At 45.8% G+C, this 25,272-nt stretch overlaps 1 protein-coding gene across 1 annotated transcript in view; it reads left to right on the forward strand.

Moving 5' to 3' along the window:
* The window catches only part of LOC120397257 (collagen alpha-6(VI) chain-like), a 75,592-nt gene that overhangs the window by 47,204 nt on the left and 3,116 nt on the right, over positions 1 to 25,272 (forward strand). The window contains 5 exon segments of the mRNA XM_039522963.1: positions 126 to 810; positions 5,519 to 6,079; positions 7,389 to 7,946; positions 10,232 to 10,807; positions 15,139 to 15,705. Of these exon segments, the coding sequence (XP_039378897.1) occupies positions 126 to 810; positions 5,519 to 6,079; positions 7,389 to 7,946; positions 10,232 to 10,807; positions 15,139 to 15,705 (2,947 nt within the window).

Here is a 25,272-nt window from a genome sequence, read left to right on the forward strand (position 1 = left end):
TGACGTGGCTGGCATTGACCACTGCTGGAGACTGGATGCCGGAGTTAGGTGGACGGCTAATTTGATTCAGTATGGCAACTCCTCTGTTTCTAGATAAATTTGAATGAGGGAAACTATTTTAGAAGACTGTTCCATGGATTAGCCAAGAAATAGACAATTAATATTGTATTCTTTTCCTCTCTCTTCCCACTGCAGCTTGTAAGAGTGATTCCGTTGCTGATGTTGTGTTCATAGTAGATGAAGCTGTTTCAAAACCAAAATCTGAAGATATTAAAAATTTCCTGCAAGATACAGTCTCCTTCCTTGATGTGAAGAAGAATTGTACAAAGATTGGCCTAGTGACATATAGCAGTGAGCCACATGTGTTAGCTTTACTGAGTGAAGAAACAAACAAAACTGCTATTCTGCAGAAAATACAGGGCTTTTCTCCGAGGGAAGGGAAGGCCAACACTGGTGCTGCCATTAAGGCTACAAGGAAAAACATCTTCAGTGTAAAATATGGAAGCAGAAAGGCCCAAGGGATAGAGCAAATAGCAATTCTGATCACCCACAGACCCTCTGAAGACAATGTAAGTGAGGCAGCTCGTGATCTTCGGAGAGCTGGCGTGACTGTATTCACCATAGGCATTGAAAATGCTAACCACGCCCAGTTAACCCAGATAGCATCATATCCTCCACACCTATATGTTACTAAGCTGACAGAATTTTCTGACCTGCCAAAACAAGCCAGAACTTTACAAAAGAAACTCTTGAATCAAATTCAGGACAAGCAGTATGTCCAGTCTGAAAGAAGAGAACTACTTAAAACAGGTAAACCTTTCCCAGTACTGGTATTTATCTTTTCTCTATGTGGAAGATTTTTAAGTAGGGATGGTCCTGAATCAAAACCTGGATCCAAACCTCCCTGAACTTTTGATCTAGTTCCAAACTTTAGCCTTTGAGGAAGTGCAGTTCTGTAGCTGAATCTGAATCCAAACTGTAGCTCAGAGCTATCTTTTTAACATATTGACTGGTTCATGTTATTTTATTGAATTCATGCAAAGATCCTGCATCACGGTCTCCTAGTGGAGCAATTTATGTCTTTATGGAGTCCTCTTGGTGTCAGTGGGACTCTGCATAGCTGTAAACGAGGGTCCATGATAGCAGATCTCAGTGTAGGATTGGTGCCTAAATTTTATTTTCATTGGGTTAGCAAGGCAGGCTGGTGGTTTTTTTGTTTTTTTTTCTTAAGTAAATAGCTTTTTTTAAAAAAACAAAACAACAGCATCATTAATATGCATAAATGTTCAGTCTGCATTTCTGGTGTCTGCAGGCATGGTTGTGGCCAGGATTTTTTTATAGTTCAAGCAAACACAGCCTGGACAAACAAGGTTTTACAGCTCCAACCCCACAGAGTTTTGTCATCACACTGGTTGAAAAACAGAGACTGCGAGCCGGGGGTTCCCTTCATCCCCTCCCCACCCATGAAGAAGATAATTACAGATGCCTCTGAATGGGGTTAGAGAGCTCACTTGAATAAACATGTGGCTCAAAGCTCTTGGACCCAGGAAGAATCCAAACTAAACATCAGCCTCCTGACACTGTGGGCAGAAGGGCCGCCCAGAGGATTCCGGGGGCCTGGGGTCTTCGGCGGCGGGGGGCCCCCGCTTCAGCGGTAATTTGGCAGCGGGGGGTTCTTCCATTCCGGGACCCACCGCTGAAGTGCCCCAAAGACCCGCGGCGGGGGACCCCTGCTGCCGAATTACCACCGAAGCGGGACCCGCCGCCGAAGTGCAGCCAGGTCTTCGGTGGTAATTCGGCAGCGGGTCCTGGAACGGAAGGGCCCCCCGCCACCGAATTATCGCTGAAGACCTGGCTGCACTTCAGCGGTGGGTCCTGCTTTGGCGGAGCAGAAGGACCCCCCGCTGGCTAAAACCGGAGCGGAAGAAGCTCCGGGGGCCTGGGACCTGCGAGAGTTTTCCAGGGCCCCGGAGTGAGTGTAGGACCCTGCTCCAGGGGCCCCAAAAAACTCTCGTGGAGGGGCAAATAGCCCCACTTGCCCCCCCCCCCCCCGGTTGGCCCTGGTGGGCAGTGCATGAAGCCTGAAATAGATTCCTGCCACTCATCTGTATCCTGCATGTCCAAGTCGCATCTAACATATACACTATATCAAAAAACAGGAATAGGGAGGTCCACCCTCCTTTACAAAGAAGCAGTCAGTCTCTGCAGTTGTTGGCCAGAAGAGTAGGTGAGTTTGGGACCCTTAAGGTGGACCCTCCTACACAGTCCTCCATAAGGATAAGGTTTTTTTGAGGTTACACCCTATATTCATTCAAAATGTTACCTCTGAATACCATTTAAATCAGGTAATATAACTAGCTATTTTCCACCCAAAATATTATGCCACCAAAAAAGACAGGGAGCACCATTCTCTGGATGTTTGTTGAGCCTGAGCATTCTACCTGCAGATGACAGATCCCTTCAGGGAATCTCCTAATCTAGTTATTTCCTTTGCTTCCCCTTTCATACATTTGAGATTTTCTAAATGGATTTCAAGTTGCATCAAGCTGTGAGCTGATGGTGACCCCTCCCACACAAGGTATATAGGTTACAGCAGTGGCTTTGCTTCATGGAGTTCCCCTTCTGGAGATCTGTAGAGTGACAACATGGAGCTCTATGCCATTTTACTAGGCATTATGTCTTAGAATGAGTTTCATAGAATATCAGGGTTGGAAGGGACCTCAGGAGGTCATCTAGTCCAACCCCCTGCTCAAAGCAGGACCAATTTCAACTAAATCATCCCAGCCAGAGCATTGTAAAGCCTGACCTTAAAAACCTCTAAGGAAGGAGATTCAACCACCTCCCTAGGTAACCCATTCCAGTGCTTCACCACCCTCCTAGAGAAAAAGTTTTTCCTAATATCCAACCTAAACCTCCCCCATTGCAACTTGAGACCATTACTCCTTGTTCTGTCATCAGGTACCACTGAGAACAGTCTAGATCCATCCTCTTGGGAACCCCCTTTCAGGTAGTTGGAAACAGCTATCAAATTCCCCCTCATTTTTCTCTTCTGCAGACTAAACAATCCCAGTTCCCTCAGCCTCTCCTCATAAGTCATGTGCTCCAGCCCCCTAATTATTTTTGTTGCCCTCCGCTGGACTCTTTTTCCAATTTTTCCACATCCTGCTTGTAGTGTGGGGCCCAAAACTGGACACAGTACTCCAGATGAGGCCTCACCAATGCCGAATAGAGGGGAATGATCACATCCCTCAATCTCCTGGCAATACTCCTATTTATACAGCCCAAATGCTGTTAACCTTCTTGGCAATAAGGGCACACTGTCGACTCATATCCAGCTTCTCGTCCACTGTAACCCCTAGGTCCTTTTCTGCAGAATTGCTGCCTAGCCATTCGGTCCCTAGTCTGTAGCAGTGCATGGGATTCTTCCGTCCTAAGGGCAGGACTCTGCACTTGTCCTTGTTGAACCTCATCAGGTTTCTTTTGGCCCAATCCTCTAATTTGTCTAGGTCCCTCTGTATTCTATCCCTACCCTCCAGCGTATCTACCACTCCTCCAAGTTTAGTGTCATCTGCAAACTTGCTAAGGGTGCAGTCCACACCATCCTCCAGATTATTAATGAAGATATTGAACAAAACTGGCCCTACGACCGATCCTTGGGGAAGTCTGCTTGATACCAGCTGCCAACTAGACATGGAGCCATTGATCACTACCCATTGAGCCCGACGATCTAGCCAGCTTTCTATCCACCTTATAGTCCATTCATCCATCCCATACTTCTTTAACTTGCTGGCAAGAATACTGTGGGAGACCATATCAAAAGCTTTGCTAAATTCAAGGAATAACATATCCACTGCTTTCCCCTCATCCACAGACCCAGTTATCTCATTATAGATGGCAAGTAGGTTAGTCAGGCATGACTTGCCCTGGGTGAATCCATGCTGACTGTTCCTGATCACTTTCCTCTCCTCTAAGTGCTTCAGAATTGATTCCTTGAGGACCTGCTCCATGATTTTTCCAGGGACTGAGGTGAGGCTGACTGTTCTGTAGTTCCCCAGATCCTCCTCCTTCCCTTTTTAAAAGATGGGCACTACATTGGCCTTTTTCCAGTCATTTGGGACCTCCCCCAATCACCATGAATTTTCAAAGATAATGGCCAATGGCTCTGCAATCACCTCTGCCAACTCCTTTAGCACCCTCGGATGCAGTGCATCCGGCCCCATGGACTTGTGCTTGTCCAGTTTTTCTAAATAGTCCCGAACCACTTCTTTCTCCACAGAGGGCTGGTTACCTCCGCCCCATGCTGTGCTGCCCAGTGCAGCAGTCTGGGAGCTGACCTTGTTTGTGAAGACAGAGGCAAAAAAAGCATTGAGTAAATTAGCTTTTTCCACATCCTCTGTCACTAGGTTGCCTCCCTCATTCAGTAAGGGGCCGACACTTTCCTTGATTTTTCTTCTTGTTGCTAACATACCTGAAGCAACCCTTCTTGTTACTCTTAGCATCTCTTGTTAGCTGCAACTCCAAGTGTGATTTGGCCTTCCTGATTTCACTCCTGTATACCTGAGCAATATTTTTATACTTCTCCCTGGTCATTTGTCCAATCTTCCACTTCTTGTAAGCTTCTTTTTTTGTGTTTAAGATCAGCAAGGATTTCACTGTTAAGCCAAGCTGGTCACCTGCCATATTTACTATTCTTCCTATACATCAGGATGGTTTGTTCCTGCAACCTCACTAAGGATTCTTTAAAATACAGCTGGCTCTCCTGGACTCCTTTGCCTGTCAGCAGATGTATCCTTTCAGATTGCAGGGTCACGCTGCCAAACCATCAGGGTTCCCTGAGCCCTCCTCATTGAGTACTGCTTGTGAGCCACTTTGAATGGAAGATACCTAGGGACTGTCATTTGAAGAAATTCTGGTTACTTACCTTACAGTAACTGGTGTTCTTCAAGATGCGTGGTCCCAGTCTGTTTTCCACTTCCTAGCCTCCTTCCACTCTGCTTCTGATCCTTTCCTTGGGTTATTCATGGTAGAAAAGGAACTGGAGAGGTGGTCAGTCCATGTGGTCCCTTATGCCCTCGACTTGGAGCACAAGGAGGTGATGGGCAGAGATGTGGTTCAAGAGACACTGCTGTCAAAAAGTCTTCTGGTCTTAGGCACATGGAGTGCATGGGCACCTTGAGTGGCATACAGATAGGGATCCCATAACCTGAAGAACTCCAGTTATCATAAGATAAGTAACCAGCATTTCTCAGACATGGTTACTTTACCTTAAGGCTACAGCTACTTTGCACCATGATAACCTCACTCTCTGGCAGATTTTCGGCCACTGTGGAACTCCACCTGGGTTTTTGTCCTTGTATAAATACTGACAGGTTTCAGAGAAGGAGCCGTGTTAGTCTGTATCTCTAAAAAAAACTGGGCCCTAATTACATGTCTCTATGCTTTGGTGCTTCTCTCAGTGTTTCTCTCTTTACATTTTGTTATCACACTAATGCTGTATACAATTTCTTTTTTCATGTAGGATATGTGGACACAGAGGAAGCTGATATTTATGTGCTCATTGATGGCTCAACAAGCATTACTTCTGTTGCCTTCGGAGACATCAAAAATTTTTTGAAGGAAGTGATTAAGATGTTTAACATAGGGCTGAATAAAGTTCGCTTTGGAGCTGTGCAGTTCTCACATAACAGAAGAGTGGAGTTTGAAGTTGATGAATACAGCAAAAGAGATGATTTAGAGATGGCCATTGACAACATTAGGCAAATATATGGGGATACCTATATTGGAGAAGCTTTGACTGACATGCAGCCACTGTTTGAAAAGGCAAGGGAGCAGAGAGCTGGCAGGGTGCCTTGTCACCTCATTGTCCTAACAGATGGGGAGTCATATGACAGTGTGAAGGAGCCTGCTGAGAGACTGAGGAGTGAGACAGTCAATATTTATGCCATTGGTGTAAAAGATGCAAATGAAGCACAGCTCCTTGAGATTGCAGGGTCAAAGAGCAGGACTTTCTTTGTGCAAGAGTTTGATTCTTTGAAAAACATAAAAAATGAAATTGTTCAAGTGATCCATTCCGGAGAAGGTAAGGGAAATTTTGATTTTGCCCTTTGAACTCAGAGTGCTAATTGAACACGAAGCCTCCTCTTATATAACAAACAATTTCAAATTCAAAACATGATAAGCAGATTACTCCAGCCTGAATAACTGAAATGTATAAATATACTTTGGGCACATTTTGAACTGAGATGGTTGCAAGCCAATTATAAATAATGCAGTTTTCTTTCTTAAATCTATTATGTGTATGTTCAACATTTACTTTAAAAAAGCAAAGGTATTTTTATTTGGTTTCAATCAGAGCATCAAAGCACTGCTTTTCCTTCCTCCTTTTTTTTCCTCAGCTCTGTAACAAACAAGGTGGCTTTTCAACTGAAGAGGGGAGTCCTATGTCAAGTAGTGTGTTTCCAGCTTGTCATGTTGTGTTGCTATTGTCCCAGTGTACATACCTATGTCATGAATTGTTCAGGTGCCCACAGAGCACTAACCCTACTGTCAGGCTGCAGTCAGGCAGGGTGGCATTTAAGATAATTGTCTTTGAGACTGTGATGCTCAATAGCCTTCAACCCCCACCACACAGACACAGACACAGAGTAAGAGGAAAACAGATGCAAGCTACATTCTCTAGCAGTGAGCTATGTCAAGTTGGTGTTTGTGATTAACAGGTGCGTTATTAGAATGCTAGTGTCATATGCTTATACACAGCTGTAACCCCCTGAATCTTTTCTGCCTGTATTGATTTGTGAGCCACTGAATCTTTTTCTGTTTGGAACTGGAAGTGGCTCAGACAACCAAGCACAAGCTATATCTCTCCTGTGTTGTGTAAATGCATGTGCCTAGCAAATCTCTCCTTAGCAACCCTACTAAACTTATAGCAGTGCTGTCCAGTGTCATGCAACTCGTGTGGCACTCACACAAGCAGCAGCCCTGTCATACCTGCACTCAGCCCATCCGGATCCTCATGCCCCCAATTACGCTGCAGGGACAGCTCTGCAGTTGATTCTCCTGGAAGCTGCTGTGACACTCGGGTGACCTCTCTGCCTCACTTCTAGCTGCTCCCCAGTAGATTCTAATGCATAGCAGCAACTGGAGGAGGGGGCAGTAACAGCACATGAGAGAGGGCCCAGTACTGGCCCCAGGCTCCCTGACCCCAGCATTCTCCAGAGAGCACCCACCCATCCATCCACCTACTTCACTATTCCCCTATTTACCCAGCACAGCCAGAAATCTTAGCATTCACCCGTCTATCCCAGACCATCCTGCCCCAGTTAAGTCTATTAACTTATTTTTAATGTACAGCCTGGGTTATACTAATATAAATATGTTTTCTTCTATAGCCTGCAAAGAAATGACAGCTGACATCATGTTTCTAGTGGACAGTTCTGGAAGCATAGGACCAGAGAACTTTTCAAAAATGAAAAACTTTATGAGAGAACTGGTCAACAAATCTGACATCAGCGCAGATCGAATGCAGGTTGGGGTTGTCCAATTCAGTGGCACAAACAAGGAAGAATTCCAGCTTGACCGATATTCTTCAAAAAGTGACATTTTCAGTGCTATTGATAGAATGTCTCTTATAGGGGAAAATACACTAACAGGAAGTGCATTGTCATTTGTGGCTGATTATTTCAAGCCTCCCAAAGGTGCACGTCTGGCTGTCAAAAAGTTTCTTATCCTGATTACAGATGGGGAAGCTCAAGATGAAGTAAAAAGTCCAGCAAGAGCCCTACGTGATCAAGATGTTATTATCTACTCTGTTGGGGTGTTTAATGCAAATAAACCTCAGCTGGAAGAGATTAGTGGGAAGCCTGAGCTGGTTTTTTACGTTGAGAACTTTGATATTCTGAAGCACATAGAAGATGAGATCATCTTTGGAATATGCAGGCCTCATGAGGGTATGTAAGTACTGCAGTTTTCAATAACTCATGTCAATCTGTGTCTGTGTAGGAATTTTGCTCTGTCCAGATAGCTGAGTACTGTAATAAAGTAAATAAACAGCGTGCTTTCTCCTTGCAATGCCATCTTCTCTTGGAGATGCCTACAGAGATGAGAAGTGTGCGAGGAAAATGAAGGTAGAATTTGGCTCACAGTACCAGGAAACCTGTCCTACTAGCTTTCAAAGATGCTACATTCTCATATACAAATAATATAAATTTAATAATATTTCAAAAGTACAATATGTATGCTAATGGGTGTAAGAAAAGACTAAGAATCTGATTCTCACTTATACTAAAGCTCCTTTGTGGTAGTCTGGCAGTGTAAAACATCCTGGGGACTGATTCTTGTTTACACTAATGGTCTAGTTCTGCCCTCATTTACAAGGGTGCAACTTCTATTGAAGTCATAGAAATTGTACACATGTAAATGAGGGCAGAAATGGGCCCTATAGGTTGTATTTACCCGACAGACTTTAGTAGTACTCATTTACACAGGAACCCTGAATGGCCTAGAAGATAGGTGTATACACACACACACACACACACACACACACACACACACACACACAGTCTGGCCCCTATCTGTGTTGCCAGCAATACAGCACCAGAAACTAGTTTTGTTGGAACTGTATTTACAAGTTTCAGTTTGGGTTCCAGATGTGGTTCAAACCCAGTGTAGCCAAGTCTTTTAAGAAAATGTATTAACAGAAGCATTTAAATAGGTGCAAAAGAGGCATAAAACTGTGTGCAGATAGATGAAAATGGTAGTGAGTACCACATGCTACTCATTTTTGGGGGGCCCATCCAGGACTGTGTGAAATAAACTCTCACAGGAACTAAGGAGCGTCACAAACCTCTCCACCTTCCACTCCAAGTGCAAGGTGTTTTCCTTTGACCTTGCCTTCTCTAACATAAATATATGGGCAATGGGGGTGACATTCAAAACAACTCACTAAACACACTTTTGCCCCTGGGGAGAAGATGAGAGGAAAAAACACACACTGCTTAATACATGGCTGGAAGGCACACAGGTATTTTAAGGTGATGATTGCAGTATAAGAACCTATATAGAATAAAATTGCACAGATGGTTATCATTCTAACACTTCCCTGCAGAGGCTGCTATCCAAACCTTGCACAGCTTGCTGATGCACAAGAACCTGAAAAATGGAATAGCTCAGGGCCAGGTTATGCCTGGCCCCATACATGGTTGTACAACGGGGCTGGGGAGAGCACAAGGAGTCTCTCTCCTCTTTGCACATTGCATGTTCCATTTCAGGGGCTTACGGGACTGAGATCTGGGTCTCTCTTGCACTCACTTATTCAATTGCAGAAAACACATTTTTGCTGTTGCAAAGTGAGAACAGATCCAAAACCTGCCACTGTGTTATGCCCTAAAGGGTAAATATTTAGTTCCATGTTTAGGAGCTACAATGTTCTCCTTACTAAACTGTGAGTCAGGTATTGACTTCCCATCTCCTTGTCATAAATGCTGATCTTTAGTTTAGAAGGAGTTTTAATAGGTTTCACAAAAGACCCATTCAGCCCTTTTTGGTCACTGCAACGGAGGGCCTTGCGGGCTGTGCAGGGATGGCAGGGCTTCAGTCTCCAAATTGAACATCTTTCTTACACAAAGAAGAAAAAATTGCAATAGATCAAAAGCACAAAATAAATTCTGCTATCACTGCTGCCTGGTGGGTCTCCATGCATTTCAGTGTGGTTGCATAGATGTAAATGGCAGCAGAATTTGGCTCATTTCCATTAGTAAACAGTAAATAAAACTGTGTATGGTGACTCTGTAGAACAAGGGTCCCAGAAATTTGACTTAACTCAAAAAATGAAAATCTTAAAATATGTTTTGGGGGAAAACAAAAGCTTTCAATTGGTGCTTGTATTCTATTAGAATACAGATGCATAGATTTTTAAGGCTGGAAGAGGCCATTCTAATCATCTAGCCTGATCCCATTCTGTTGTGTGACTATTCATTTCTTCCCCCTGTCCATCTGGATTTTAGATAAAGTTGAGACTATCAGTTATTTTAGGATTAGTGGTTAGGCTCTTCTGTTACAGACTGATGGATTTCCCCTAACATAGGATGTTGAATTGTGTTATTGCCTCCAAAAAGTGATCCAAATTCACAAGCTTTGCTTGAATACAAGAGAACTAGTAAGAAAGATTCAGTAAGAATCTGTACTTACTTACCTGTTTGGGTTTTTTGTTTTTTTGTCATTTGTTCTTCTACAGAATTCAAAAGGCAAGAAAGATTAGATGTTGTGTTTGTGATAGATGGATCTGGGAGCATAGATTCCTCAGAATATCAGACCATGAAAGACTTCATGATTGCCTTGGTGAACAGATCTGATGTTGGTCCAGATAGAGTTCAGTTTGGAGCTGTAAAATATTCTGATGAACCGGAAACGTTTTTCTACCTTAATAACTACATAACAAAATCCGAGATTGTTAAGGCTATCCAGAATGATGCAACTTTAGGAGGTTCAACGTATACAGCCAAGGCGATTGGCTATTCGGAAGCTCTGTTTGCTCAGGAGCATGGCGGCCGCAAAAGCAAGGGAGTTCCACAGATTCTTATAGTGATAACAGATGGTGAGTCCAATGATGTAGCACAGCTTGGTGACACAGCCAAGAGATTAAGAGACAATGGAATTATTATCTATGCAGTTGGGATAGAAGGAGCAAAACCTGATCAGCTTTTGGCCATGGCTGGATCAAAAGACAAATATTACTATGTGGATACTTTTGAAGGACTCACAAACAGAGCTGTAGCAATATCAGAAAAAATATATGATGATTCAAAACCAGGTAAGTGTTTGTTTTACTATTCTATACAGTTTAAACTTTCCTCATAATTTTATTTAAAAATTGGCAAAGATGGGGAGACACATCTCTAAAATCTCAAAGTAACGTGTATGGCTTAATTTGTATATCTAGCTTCTTGTGGTATTCTTTTCTCTTTAGCAAGCCAAGCTATAGGCAAAAAGGGAAGTTTCTTAAAGCTTAAACTTACTTGATCCTACAACTGAGGATTTTCATTGCTTAAATGGTTGATATTATTGTTAGTCTGTGCAGGTTCAAAAGTTTCATAAAGGTAAAATTAGGGCACTAACTTTTCACTTTAAAAGGCCCGAGTTCAGGTTTCACTTTGATTCGACTAGTTGTTGTGGGGATGGGCATTTATCTACATCACAAAAGCACCACATGATTTGGCCTGGTTGATGAGCTCTGCTGAGGAAATAGGTGAGAACAGGCAGATGGGGACTATTGCAAGTGGCAATCAAAATGCAGGGGCAACTATGAGGAAACTTACACCATGCAAACTGCACAGTGGCGTCCTCTAGTCCAGTGATGGGCAACTTGCAGTCTCTCAGGGTACTCCGCTGGCGGGCCGTGAGACTGTGTGTTTACATTGACCATCCACAAGCAAAGCTGCCTGCAGCTCCCAGAGGCTGCAGTTCGCCATTCCTGGCCAATGGCAGCTGCAGGAAGTGGTGGCCTGCACATCCCTGTGGCCTGCAGCTTCTCGCAGCTCCCATTGGCTGGGAATGATGAACCGCGGTTACTGGGAGCTGTGGATGGTCAGTGTAAACAAACTGTCTCGTGGCCCACCAGCGGATAACCCTGACGGGCTGCAGCTTGTCCACCACTGCTCTAGTCCCATACAGTTATGCATAGGTCTACACTTTCCAAACCCCTGTGCTGTATAAAAACACACATTTGAGTGACCAACTAGTCAGATTGATCCTCATTTGCCGGTCCATGCTCCTGTCTATTTGCCCACATGCTATAGGAGGGATCATAGAGAGCTTTGCACTCCAAAGGAGTCACTTGCATCTTTGCAAAGAGACTGTAAAATGCTACTCCTACTAGTGAGGAAATCCAGTTTAGTAGCATTCTATGCCCACAGAATGTGTAATGTGGAAGTCAGTGGAGAATCAGGCCTCATAATTTCTACTTTTCCTAATGCCCTTCTCTGTCCCTTGTTAAAAACCAGTACTTTAGCTGCACTTTCTAGGTTGCTGGTCTGTGCAGCTAGTTGAGATTTGTTACAAATAAATTGTCAAATTTGGTCCTTTTTAGCGTTCGGAACTGTTTGCAAATAAATCCTGTTTACTGGCACATACTCCTAAATGTTCACTGAATAGCCTCTGCCATTGGAACAGGGTGGTTGGCTCCATGTGCTGGATAGCCTGGGGCTCAGCCAGCCCTGATTGCAGGATGAACCACACCTGGGTTGAATCAGGAGCTGGCAGGATAAAAAAGAGCAGGAAGCCTCAGGGGGGTGGGACAGAAAGTTGTAATCAGGTTTACAGGCTGCATGGACTGATTGAGAAGGCCCCTGTAAAGGCCCTGAGTCAGTAGGGAAAAAAGCTGCAGTTGGAGGAAGGTCTCTAGGCAATGAGGCCTGGGAGAGATCCTGAACAAGCAGGGAGAGACTGCAAAGGCCAGCTGGGATGAAGACTGTGTGAGGTTGTGTTTTGTGTGTTAATCTGGAAAGACCTTGAACTGCCTGGGGCCTACAGGGCCAGTATGTGTCAGAGGACTCAATAAATGGGATGTCTTGGGGGGGATTCTTGGAACCACTTCTGAACTATGAGTTCTAAGGGGCCCTGAAAAGGGGATAACAGAGCCAGGGTGCTGTGGAATGATCTCTGGCTGCAAGGGGTTGCCCAGGGGGGCAGTAAGCAGCCCCTGTGCTACAGTGACCCTATGGGCTTTTTGCTAACTGGTCACTTATTTTCTATTCATTGTGTTAGCTGGCCAACATACATCACATGATGATGTTTCTGCTCCCTGATTGGATGAGTATAACATGTTCTTTATTCGCATTTAAAAAAAAAGTAACAATGTATTTCTGGTATAAATTTTCAGATGAGCATTCAAATTAATATTCATGGCACTCCTGTGCCTCCCACAGTTTTCTCACTTGTCTGGAAGCTGTCAGAATACTTTCAAATCTTGAATAACATGATTCCATGGATACCATCAGTGTGAATGTATTTATTCACAAGAATATTTACAAATTGCTGTTTGTATTATTTGACCAGTGCCTTGGGTCAGAGTGGACTGTAATCAACCTCCCCTCCTGGGGCTACTGGAGTGCTATTGTCCACCAAACTTCTTTAGATCATCAGTAGCGTGACAGCTGTACTGCACCTCAGAGGCAAGCACTATAGGGGCTAGGTCTTCCTCCCAGGAAGCACTAGCAGGCATGCCTGTGTGAATGAATAGTTGAGTACGGCTGGGAGGAAGGTTATGTATACTCTTATTACAACACCTTAGGCTAGATCTACACTGACAGTGGGGTGCAGAGTACATACACTGCATGCCCCTCTACCACAGGTACAAAGAGCATGAGGCAGAGAGGCTCTGCTTAGGTAAATAAAGACATGCCAGAACCTTAGGGCATATATCCTACACTCACTCCATGCCCAAGTCGTGCCTCCCCGTCTATGCTATTTTTATCAGTATAGTGTCCCGCTTGTGAGGAAAGGCTTCAGCAAGCATCAAGCAAAGCGGAAAGGCTCTGGCAGCTCCCTATTGCCCGAGCCTTTATCCTCCATGAGAGCCTTCCACCGTGGTGGGTAGCTACACAGATCCTATATACCACCACCAGTGTAGACAAGGCTTTTGTCAGTTACAACAATGGCAATTGTTAACTTGGCCATAAGGGGAAAGCCCAGTAAAGGGTTAGGGCTCCTGAAGCCTAGTAGTTGAGGTTCTTCTAGTCCATTCTGTTATGAGGACAATTGCAGAACACCTGCTGGAAATGTGTAAGGTCTGCAGTTCACTGGCTTATTGGGTGGGGGGCGGTGTCCTTCCATGCTAGCATCCAGCTGTTGCACAGACTGCTTTCCCCATTGTGAGAATTAGGCTGCCCCTGCATTGCCCCACATGCCCTGTTTTATGTATGCCTATACGACTGTCCCTTTACAAATACTTTGGAGGGTTTCTGCTTCTGGAACCTCCTCCAAGCTTCCCTGTATTCAGCAATGTCCTTCGCCTGAATCTCTGCTCCTCCCCACAGGTTCTGTGTGAGCCTGTAATAGCCCACTGTTACTTCAGTCTCAAAAACCTCACCCCATGGAGCTCTGCTCCCACCAGCGAGGAACAAAAATCCCCATCCCATGCAGGATCCAACCAGGAGATGCCTGGGAATATAGGCTCATAGCGACATCTCCCTGACCACGTAGAAAAACTGCAGGAAGAGCTTTGGAGTGATCTTAAAGCTCCAGCTCCAGAAACTTTTCTCATTCCTCCAGCAGCAGAGCAGGGAACAGGTGGGGAGTTCCTTCACTCACCCCCAATCAGGGTCCTCATGTTATCAGAATTTTTGTCTAAAATACAAACTCTGATCTGCCTTTACACTTGCTGATTGCCCAACTGATTTGCTGTTTGTCCTAATCTCCTTCTATCTCTCTTCGGGTACGTCTTCACTACCCGCTGTATCGGCGGGTAGCAATCGATTTCTCGGGGATCGATATATCGCGTCTCATCTAGACGCGATATATCGATCCCCGAACGCGCTCATGTCGACTCCGTAACTCCACCAACGCGAACGGCGGTAGCGGAGTCGACGTGGGGAGCCACGGACATCGATCCCGCGCCGTGAGGACGGTAGGTAATTCGATATCAGATACTTCGACTTCAGCGACGTTATTCACGTAGCTGAAGTTGCGTATCTTATATCAATTTTCCCCCATAGTGTAGACCTGCCCTTCAACTACCACATTCATCCTGCTATAGGATATCAGCCAGCCTCCATCCCTCTTTCCTTTTTCCTTCTGAGCTTTCCTCCTCCTCTTCCCCTCTCCCTTGTGCGCATTCTCTGAGCTTAAAAATAAAGTGAGCTTTAAAAAAACCCAAATAAGATTATGATTATTTCCATGTAATACAAATATACAGGATGTGTGCAGAACCACCAGAGCAATCAGTCTTGTACTTATAAGCCTTGTCCTGCTCTCAGCTTCCCCATTTCCTTTGTGTTTGTCTGCACTTGTTTTGTCTTGTCTCTGTTTAGACTGAAAACTCTTTGAGGGCAGGGATCCTGTCTTTTATTTGTCTGTGAAGAGCCCAGCACATTATGAGCACTATATAAATAATAAGCTAATTTTCCTCTTTTTTTTCCATTTCAGAGTGTGAAATTCAAGCAGACCTTGTTTTCTTGATTGATGGTTCCAGTAGTATAGACCAAACTGACTTCACCAGGATGAAGGATTTTTTGAAAGATCTACTAGATCAGATTGGTTATGATCAAAATGTTCAAATTGGCATTGCCCAGTACAGTGACAGGTATAAAAGAGAATTCAGCCTGGGTGCTTTCCAGAGCAAATCAGAACTGAGCATTCAAATTCAGAACATTAAGCAGATGACAGGAACTAGCACTTTAATTGGAAATGCACTTAAGCAGGTGAAGGAATTCTTTGCACCAGCACGCACCAGAAGAGTAACAAGAAATGTCCAACTGGTTTTGCTGGTAGTCACTGATGGGAAGTCGCATGATGATGTTGCTGCACCAGCAGAAGATCTGAGAAAGGAAGGTGTTCATACATATGCTATAGGAGTTGGGAAAATTGATCACTCGCAGCTCATGCAAATAGCTGGCATCCCGGAGAGGAAGTACACTGTTAATGATTTCAAAGAGCTGAAGATTATTGAAAAAAGACTAGTTGGTGACCTATGTAAACCTGATATTCCTACAAGTAAGTATAAATGAATAAGGGGGAAATTCAGATTTCAATCCTGACTTCTTGCCTCTGTCCCACCTCTAGAGGTATTTTTCTTTGAACTTGTATTGTTTTTGACCATCACTGAGGACTAGTAAAAGCCAGGTTTGAATTTTCTAGCTACAGCATTTATAAATTACTCTGGCCCAAAATTACTGATTGGAACATGCAGGGAAAATGCTCTGTTTACATACTCCTGTAACACACAAATTACTGCACCTGTTTTGCTCCTACTTTCAAAATGAACTAGGGGGCTGCACACTTTGTCGCTTCCGTAGGTCAAGCTCGTTGCTCCTCTCCCATCCCCCTCTATTTCAGGGATTCACTGCAACCCAATCCTCATGGCAGGGGCTCTGTGTGTCCCCTCCTCCTCCCAGCTTCCTCTTCTCCCCTCACCATTCTTTTTTTCTTTGTCTGAGAGACAAGTAATAACAGACTTGGTTGAAGCTGCCTTCTCAGCAGATGCCGGTTAAAATGTTATTGTATTTCATCCAAACGGACAGGAATGCCATCAAGTTGACTGTAGGCTTCTCGCTATGTCCAGCCAATAGAAATTCACCTTTGGGCAAAGTCAAAGCATGCTGGGACAGCTCCATGCTGAGAAGTTGTAACAAGCTCCCTGGTGGCCACTCCTCCTTTCTTGTACTGAGCAGATCTTGGCAGAAGGCAGAATCTGGCCTGCTAACCTCCACTGCCTTGAAAACAGAGCTTCTGATCCTTTACCATCACTTTCCTTTGGCTTGTATGCCAAGGTTTTCCCCTACCCCCACCCCTGTGCTTCTTCCCTTTGCTTCTAGGGTATCTGGATCCCCTTGCTACAACTATTCTGATTTTTAGCCTGCAAGTCATTGACTCAGAGGAGCCTCCTTTTTACTTTCCCATTGAAGAAAGGAATTTATTTTCCTTTGCCTCGCCGGATATTTTACTCTTCACCTCCTCTTTGGGCTGGCACTTTCTCTGCCCTCACAGCCATTGTCAGAGCACTGAGCTGCTCTCTCCTTTTCTTTCACTAAAGCCTGGTCCTAGAGCTTGAGAATAAAGAAAATAAATCGTCTCCAATCTGGAGAAGAGTATCACTTGCTTCCTTTTCCCTGTATGCCTTTGCCCTTTGTCCTCTTTCTCAGGTGTGGGAGTGCAGCTGCTCTGACGCTGTCCCGTAGTAGCACTGACAGTAGCAAGAACATAGAAAGATGTAATTGGTGGCAAAAAATAAGTGATTTGTTCACAAGGTGAAGACCTACCATAATTTTTTTTAAACTAATCTAAATTTGAATATTTCAATTTAATCTTTTAAATTGAATCATATATTTTATTTACACATTGCAAATTCTATACTTTCTTCCTACTTCATAGCTTTAAATTGCTAAAGTGGATATTTTATACTTATTTTATACTGTTTTAGATAAGTTTCCTAACTGTTGGAATTTGAGGTTTTACACAGACTTTTTCAGTTGAGAGATTTCACTCTTAAAATTCTCATTTATGCAGAAAATAATAATTCCAGTTCCCCATTAACCCTTACTGTGAGAACAAACACAAACTCAACACAAAATAGATAAGCTATATTTACAACCAACACAATCTTGGATATATTGAACTTCCATAAGTCAAGAAACTGGAATGCTTTGACCAGGCTGTACTCCTCCATCAGCAGTTGCAGTTGGGAGCCATTGGCACTTGTGTTCTTTATGTGCTCTTGAAAATTTCTTTGATCCTTAAGCTCATTTAAGTAATTAACCTTAGGATATTTTTTTTAAAAATGCCCATTTGTATAAATAAAAGTTCATAATAACTGTGATGCAGATGAACATAAGAACGGCCGTACCGGGTCAGACCCAAGGTCCATCTAGCCCAGTATCCTGTCTACCGACAGTGGCCAATGCCAGGTGCCCCAGAGGGAGTGAACCTAACAGGCAATGATCAAGTGATCTCTCTCCTGCTGTCCATCTCCACTCTCTGACAAACAGAGGCTAGGGACACCATTTCTTACCCATCCTGGCTAATAGCCATTAATGGACTTAACTGGATAAATTCATGGAGGTTCTCTTTTAAACCCTGTTATAGTCCTAGCCTTCACAACCTCCTCAGGCAAGGAGTTCTACAAGTTGACTGTGCGCTGCATGAAGAAGAACTTCCTTTTATTTGTTTTAAACCTGCTGCCCGTTAACTTCATTTGGTGGCCCCTAGTTCTTATGTAACCCTTCTGCCCCTCTGAGTTGGCAGCAACAAGGGCCGGGTTCAGTATCCAGGGGTTCCGTTTCAATAACACAATGCAAAACCGGCTCGAGCCCCCACCCAGTGACCTGGGACAATTACCTACCACCCCCCCGGGCGCCTCTAGGAGGCAATACTTCCCCACTCGCAAGCATGAAGTCTGAGTGTAGCAAAATCCTTTTAATAAAGGAGGGAAACAATGTGGCATCACGTTGGAGAGACACCACAAACAGGACTATACACAAACCATAAGCAAAACCCCCCCTCCAAGTACATTTGGCACTGTCCTTAGGGTCTTAAGTCCAATCACCCCAAAGTCCAACAACCCAAAAGTCTCAGTCTCCGGTCAGTGCCACCCCAGAGTTCAAAAGTTTATCTGCAGAGTTTTACCCCCCCCATCCTGGGTGGAAATGGGGGGGGGGGGCACACACAGGGTGCTAGGGACACCTTACGTGGGCCAGGGCCGACTGCCCCGCTTCTCCGTGGCGTTCTGCTGCAGCCTTCACCACGACTGGCTCCACTCCACCAGCTGTGCCGCTCCTCCAGCAGACCCGTGAACCACGTCAGCCGTCCCCCACAAACCACTCCACACTGCTCACTGTTCCATGGGCTGCTCCAACGTGCTGCAGACTGCTCCGCTCTGCCAGCTGCTTGGTGATAGATCTTCAGGCTCTCCCACCACTTAACACAGCACTCAGTGATCTTAGCTTAGTAAGCTTAGCTCTTTTAGTGATTTCAGCTCCTAGTGATTTCAACTTGTAGTAGGAGAGCCCCACTGCCACATGGCCCAACGTGAATTCAGGTCAGCAGCCTCTAGATGGTCTCCTAAAGGATTCAAAATTAGCTCTGCTCTTTAACAGTGGAGAGAGGAGGAAGTGCAATTGGTGTTCCAGGCCCTCAAAGGGGCCCATACCATCAGGTACACACACCAGTCCCCAGCCTCTCTCCCTTCACTGGGTTTTGGAACCCCTGTCCCTTGTCTGGCAAGTACTATTTAATGTAGGTTGAGTCATTTCTGTCATAAAGCAGTCTCATAGTTCCTCATTCACATAATTAAGGTAACAGCCCCTTTTTTTCCTTCCTGCCCCAATAACAAAGAAATTGGGGATTCCACAGTGTGAAAATAACCTTCCCATGCTGCTGTGTGTTATGCTAAGTGGAGTGGGTTTACCAATGCAAATGCACATTCCTAAAATTCCTTTGCCCACTCCTCATAATGTACCACCAGATGTCAGGGTAGGGCTCATCCTGACTCTGCTTACATCCTCCCCCCAGCCGAGAATTTGTCGTCCCGACAAATCACATACCCTACTATACCAACTTACTGGTCCCCTCCAAAGGGCCTCAGATAGCCCACTTTAGCTTTCACAAACCTGTGTGCTAAAGGTATTGGCTCCTCACTAATCACCCCAGGTGCATCGTAAGTTAGCCGTTTCACTGGTCTTATTACTCTGTCTCGCCTATGAAGAAACTCTGTTGCTGTGGTAGGGGGGACATCCTCTTGAGTGACGGATGGGGAGGTTTCCTGTGAGTTCCCCTCGGATACTGGCATAGGCCCCTGCATTTCTAGTTCTAACCGTGGAGGATCGAAGGTGCTTGGGACATCTTCCATCTGTATGTCGCCACTGTCCAATAATCTGTGTAAGTCATTACATGGGGGTTCCACCAGTGGCTCAGGAGTGTCAGAAATGGGCCTAAATACTTCTGCCATAGGGTTTAGGGCGGAAGAGGAGGTAGTCTCTTTTGATTCAGCTGATCGAGAGTGCAATCTTGTCTTCATCCTAGGATACACCATGGTTGTGTCTTCCTCCTCAGACTCACTCTCAGATGTGCTGAGTAGGGGTAGGTTAGCTGCAGGAGGCTGGCTGTCCACGTTGGGAAGTGGCTTTGGTACAGCACCTTCGTTCTGCCCAATTGCCCTGTTGTGGCCCATCTCATAAGGGCTGCCTACCAATTCCCCCACCGGGAGCAAAAGGTTTCTATGCACGGTCTTTGTCTGCCCTGGACCCTCTTCAGGTTTGATCTTGTAGACCGGCAGGTCTCCTAGCTTTTCCATCACCAAGTAAGGTATTGCCTTCCATCTGTCAGCTATCTTGTGTTTGCCAGCAATACCCAAATTTCGCAGCAGGACTCTGTCCCCTGGCTGGAGCTCTTGCGGACGTACTCTAGCATCATATCGATGTTTGTTACGATCTGCATTCTTCTGAGCTGCAGATGCAGCTAAGTGGTAAGCATCCCGCAGCTTTTCTCGTACTCGGGATACATATTGCTGATGGGTTTCATAGCTATCGCCATCCTCTGATACACCAAAGCACAGGTCTATGGGTAATCTTGGTTCTCGCCCAAACATCAAGAGATATGGGGTGACTCCCGTAGCATCATTCTTGGTGGCGTTGTAGGCGTGCACCAGAAATGCAACATGTTGGCTCCAGGTTGCCTTCTGCTCTGGCCGCAAAGTCCCTAACATATCTAACAAGGTTCGGTTGAACCTCTCTGGCTGAGGGTCACCCTGCGGGTGATAAGGCGTTGTCCTCGACTTTTTAATTCCTGCTATCCTCAGCACCTCCTTCAGAAGGTGACTCTCAAAGTGTCGTCCTTGATCCGAGTGTATCCGGGCTGGGAATCCATAAACTGAGAAATATTTTTCCCAAAGTACCCGAGCGACAGTGGTGGCCTTCTGATCACGTGTGGGATATGCCTGCGCATATCGCGTATAATGGTCGGTCACGACCAGAATGTTCCCAATATTCCTCTTGTCCACTTCTAAAGACAAGAAATCAATGCAAACCAGCTCCAGAGGTTTGTTGCTGGTAATGTTCTTCAGATATGCAGCCCTCGTGGGCAGAGTTTTCCTTTGAACACATCGAGCGCAGGTCTCACATTTCCTGCGAACATCCTCAGCCATCCAGGGCCAATAGAACCTACTTCGGATAAGTTCCAGGGTCCTCTCCATCCCTAAATGTCCAAAGTCATCATGCAGGGCCCTCATGGCCAGGCCTCTGTACTCTTTTGGCAGCACTAGTTGGTTCCGTTGCCTTTGTAGAGGGTCTGTGGTCACACGGTGTAGCACTCCCTGAATCAGTTTTAGCTTGGTCCATTCTCTCAATAGTAGTTTGCCCTCTGGGGTAGGTGGGACAACCGCAGCTGGGCCTCGCCCCTCCCTTTTGGCAAGTAGCGTATCACGAATGTCAATATCTTGCAGCTGGGCTTCCTGCCAGTCAGCTGCATTGAGCATGGGCAAGGGAGATTGGTCCAAAGCAATATAGTTCACTGAAGCAGAAGGCACGCATTCAGGGGGCAGTCCCAAAGCTTCAGCAACGCATCCATGAAGGCTCTCATGGGCCTCTGGCTCTCGGCGACTCACACTGCAAATAGCTCTCACTCCATCCGTGGGTATCACAGCAACTCCTGGTGCTTGTGGACGCCTGGACAATGCATCTGCATCTACATTGCTTCTCCCTGATCGGTATTGAATGCTGAAGTCATAGCTAGCCAAAGCGGCCACCCATCTTTGCCCTGTAGCATCCAGTTTAGCACTTGTTAACACATAAGTCAGTGGGTTGTTGTCTGTCCACACCTGGAACTGAGCACCATACAAGTAGTCTCGAAATTTCTCAGTGATGGCCCATTTCAAGGCCAAGAACTCCAGCTTGTGGGTGGGATAGCGTGTTTCACTATCAGACAGTCCTCGGCTGGCAAAGGCTACAGGTTTACGCGTGCCTTCCGCCTCCTGGTACAGTACTGCTCCCAGACCCTCCAAACTGGCATCTGTATGCAGGATAAATGGTTTGCTTGGGTCAGCAAAGACTAGGACAGGGGCATGAGTTAGGCAAGTAATGATTTCTCGAAAAGCCTTTTCACATCTCTCATTCCACCGTGGCCCAAAGGGTTCGAAGGGGCCATAGTGTCTCTGCACGGAAGGCCTTTTATTCCTGGTCTTAGATTTGTTCTTGCTGGACTGATATCCCCTGGTAAGATCATTGAGGGGTTTTACAATTGTAGCATAGTTTTTTACAAATCTGCGGTAGTAGCCACTAAACCCAAGGAAAGTCTTGAGTTCTCTGTAGTTGCTTGGACGTGGCCATGTAGTGAGTGCTTCTATTTTATCAGGATCAGTACTCACACCCTCTTGGGACACGATGTGGCCCACATACTTCACTGAGGTCCTGCAGAACTGGCATTTGTCAATTGAAAGCTTCAAACCATAATCCTCCAACCTATCAAGCACTTTAAGAAGTCTTTCTTCATGCTCTTCCAAAGTTCTTCCAAACACAATCAGGTCATCCAAATAAACTAACACTTGCAGTAAATTCATGTCTCCCACAACTTTCTCCATAAGACGTTGAAATGTGGCAGGTGCTCCAGAAATCCCTTGGGGCATGCGTTCGAACTGATAAAACCCTAATGGGCAGATGAAGGCTGTCTTCTCCTTATCTTCTTCACCCAGAGGATCTGGTAGTAACCACTCCGAAGATCCAACACAGAGAACCACTGGCTTCCCAGTAAACAGTCTAAAGCATCTTGGACTCGAGGCATTGTGTACTGATCAACCACTGTACGGCGGTTCAGGGTGCAGTAGTCAATACACATCCGGATTTTCCCATTCTTTTTACGGACCACCACAATGGGTGAGGCGTATGAGCTGCGGGACTCTGTAATGATGCCATTTGCAGCCAGCTCTTGAAGATGTTGTCGCACATCTTCCATCTCGGAGAGAGCAAGCCTCCTAGATCTCTCTCGGAAAGGTCGGGAGTCATGAAGTCTGATGTTGTGCTCTACTCCTTTTGCACATCCCACATCCCACTCATGCAGTGAGAACACCTTGGGTCTTTCACAAAGTTTCCTCCTCAGACGATCTTTCCACTCCTCCGACAATGGTGAATCTCCAAAGTCAAACTTTGCTGGGTCTATTGTCGGAACTTGAGTCTCGCACTGGGGTTTCACAATTGATTCAGGCTCGAAGAGGTCTGCTATCTTTTGTCCTTGCTTCACAACAACATCTCGACTTGTTTCATTAGCAATCAGTATAGTCACCTTTTCCTGGGCTTCAGCAGGTAGGGTTATGACTCCACTGGGGACCAGCACTCCTTCCGGGAGCTCTCCTTCAACTGGCTGCTCTATCATTGCTAATGTCCCTTTACTGCCTTTCAGCCTGGTACTCATGACAAGCACCTCTTGCTCTGTCCTTGCGGGCACTACTAAGGGGGTTGTGCCCATGTACTTCAGTGCCCCAATCGGTAGCTCAGATGTCTCCGTTTTAGCACTCTCAATCTTCCTATAGGCTTCAGCACAAAGCGTATGGATCATCAGGGTACTCAGGTACTGGTCCCCAGCCCGTCGTCTGCAGTAATCCGCGAGCACCTTAAAGAGACTGGAGTTGGTCCCTATCAGCACAGACACATCAGAGGTCCCTTTAGGGTCAGGGCATATTAAGGCAGCTGTGTCTACCTCTTCCGTTACCCCAGCAACCTCCTCTGGGAATTCCAGGTGCACTATGACATACCGTTGGTAGGGGTATTCATCCATGCTGAGGCCACACAGACCAGTGCCAGTCAGTGGCTGTATAGGCAGGTGCCTAAGCATCTGTTGGTAGAATGACTGAAATATAATAGTCACTTGAGATCCAGTGTCAAGCACGGCTTTACACTCCACCCCTTCAATCCTCACCATGACCTCTGCTCGCGGCCCTATCAGTCCTGCAGGGATCCCAGCTGGACGGTCTCTTTTGGGGGAATCTTCAAATCCTGTAGGTCTAGGTGGTCTCTGTCCCCAGACCTTCCGGCCGCTACTGGGTCTCTCCCAACTGCTCCTCAGCTTTTCATACACTAAGGAGGGGTTCTCTTCCTTATGGCAGTTAGTAGCACTGTGCCCATCCTGGCCACACCGATAGCAAAAGAATTGCCCTTTCCCCCTTCGCCGGGGTGGGACATTGGCTCTAGATACTGACTTCTCCATTGTCACAGTCTGAGGCTCCTTATTCCTGGAAATCTTAGCTCGGTCAACGGTGCTTTGCAGCTCAGCTATCCGTTCTGTCAGGACCTGCATTTGTTGGGCAAGTTCCTCTGTAGTGCTCACCATCAGTACACTGGCCATTTGCAGTGGCGTTGTGCTGGCTGGTTCCAATGTTTGGGCTTCCCAACACTCGCTGGCAGCCTGCCTTTCTTCCTCTTCCCTGACCTCCTTTATCAGCTGGGAGTAACTTGGGGGATGATCCTGCCGTTCTCTTAGTCGGAGATGAAGTAGGATCGGGTTCTGATACCGAGTCCCTCTTACAACTTGAGCCAGTCTGGTCTGATCCATCTGCTCAGCAGTCACTGCTCCCCTCATAACAGCTCTCTGAAGCAGTCTCTCCAGCCTCTGTATATAGGCTGAAATTTTCTCACCCCTTTCCTGTCGGGAATCAAGGAATTTACAGTAACTGTCTTCAGGGCTCTCTACGCTCCCAAAGGTATTATCAAGGGCCTCTAGGCAGTCCTTCACACTGACCTTAGGGTCAATGAGCTTCAGGGTGCGAAGTACATCTAATGCTGGGCCACTAAGGCTCTCTATTAGACATCTTCGCTTTTCTACATCAGGTACGGCCCACGCCCACAGCATTTCAGTGGTATGCTCCAACCAGGGTTCAAACTCCTCTTCCCCAGCAAATAACCTTAACTTACGACAAGAGTTTGACGTAGCATAGGCCAACACAATCTTTTCCAATATATGCCCCAGTGCTTGTGCCCAATCATTGGCTGAGGCTGCCGCCCCTGAGCTAGGGGCTGCAGGACTGGGGCCCAACAAATCCGACATATTAGCCATTATATAAACAGTAATTGCCTCAAAATATAAAAACAATTGTTTCCCAATACAGTGGAACACTCAACAGGTGCTTGCGAGGGGTACTGACCCAGGGATCCCGGACGAGCCCCCCAAAATGTAACCCTTCTGCCCCTCTGAGTTGGCAGCAACAAAGGCCAGGTTCAGTATCCAGGGGTTCCGTTTCAATAGCACAATGCAAAACCGGCTCGAGCCCCCACCCAGTGACCTGGGACAGTACCTACCACCCCCGGCGCCTCTAGGAGGCAATACTTCCCCACTCGCAAGCACGAAGTCTGAGTGTAGCAAAATCCTTTTAATAAAGGAGGGAAACAATGTGGCATCACGTTGGAGAGACACCACAAACAGGACTATACACAAACCATAAGCAAAACCCCCCTCCAAGTACATTTGGCACTGTCCTTAGGGTCTTAAGTCCAATCACCCCAAAGTCCAACAACCCAAAAGTCTCAGTCTCCGGTCAGTGCCACCCCAGAGTTCAAAAGTTTATCTGCAGAGTTTTACCCCCCC

The sequence above is a fragment of the Mauremys reevesii genome, linkage group 2 (genome assembly GCF_016161935.1).
Source record: "Mauremys reevesii isolate NIE-2019 linkage group 2, ASM1616193v1, whole genome shotgun sequence".
NCBI classification, from domain to species: Eukaryota; Metazoa; Chordata; order Testudines; family Geoemydidae; genus Mauremys; species Mauremys reevesii.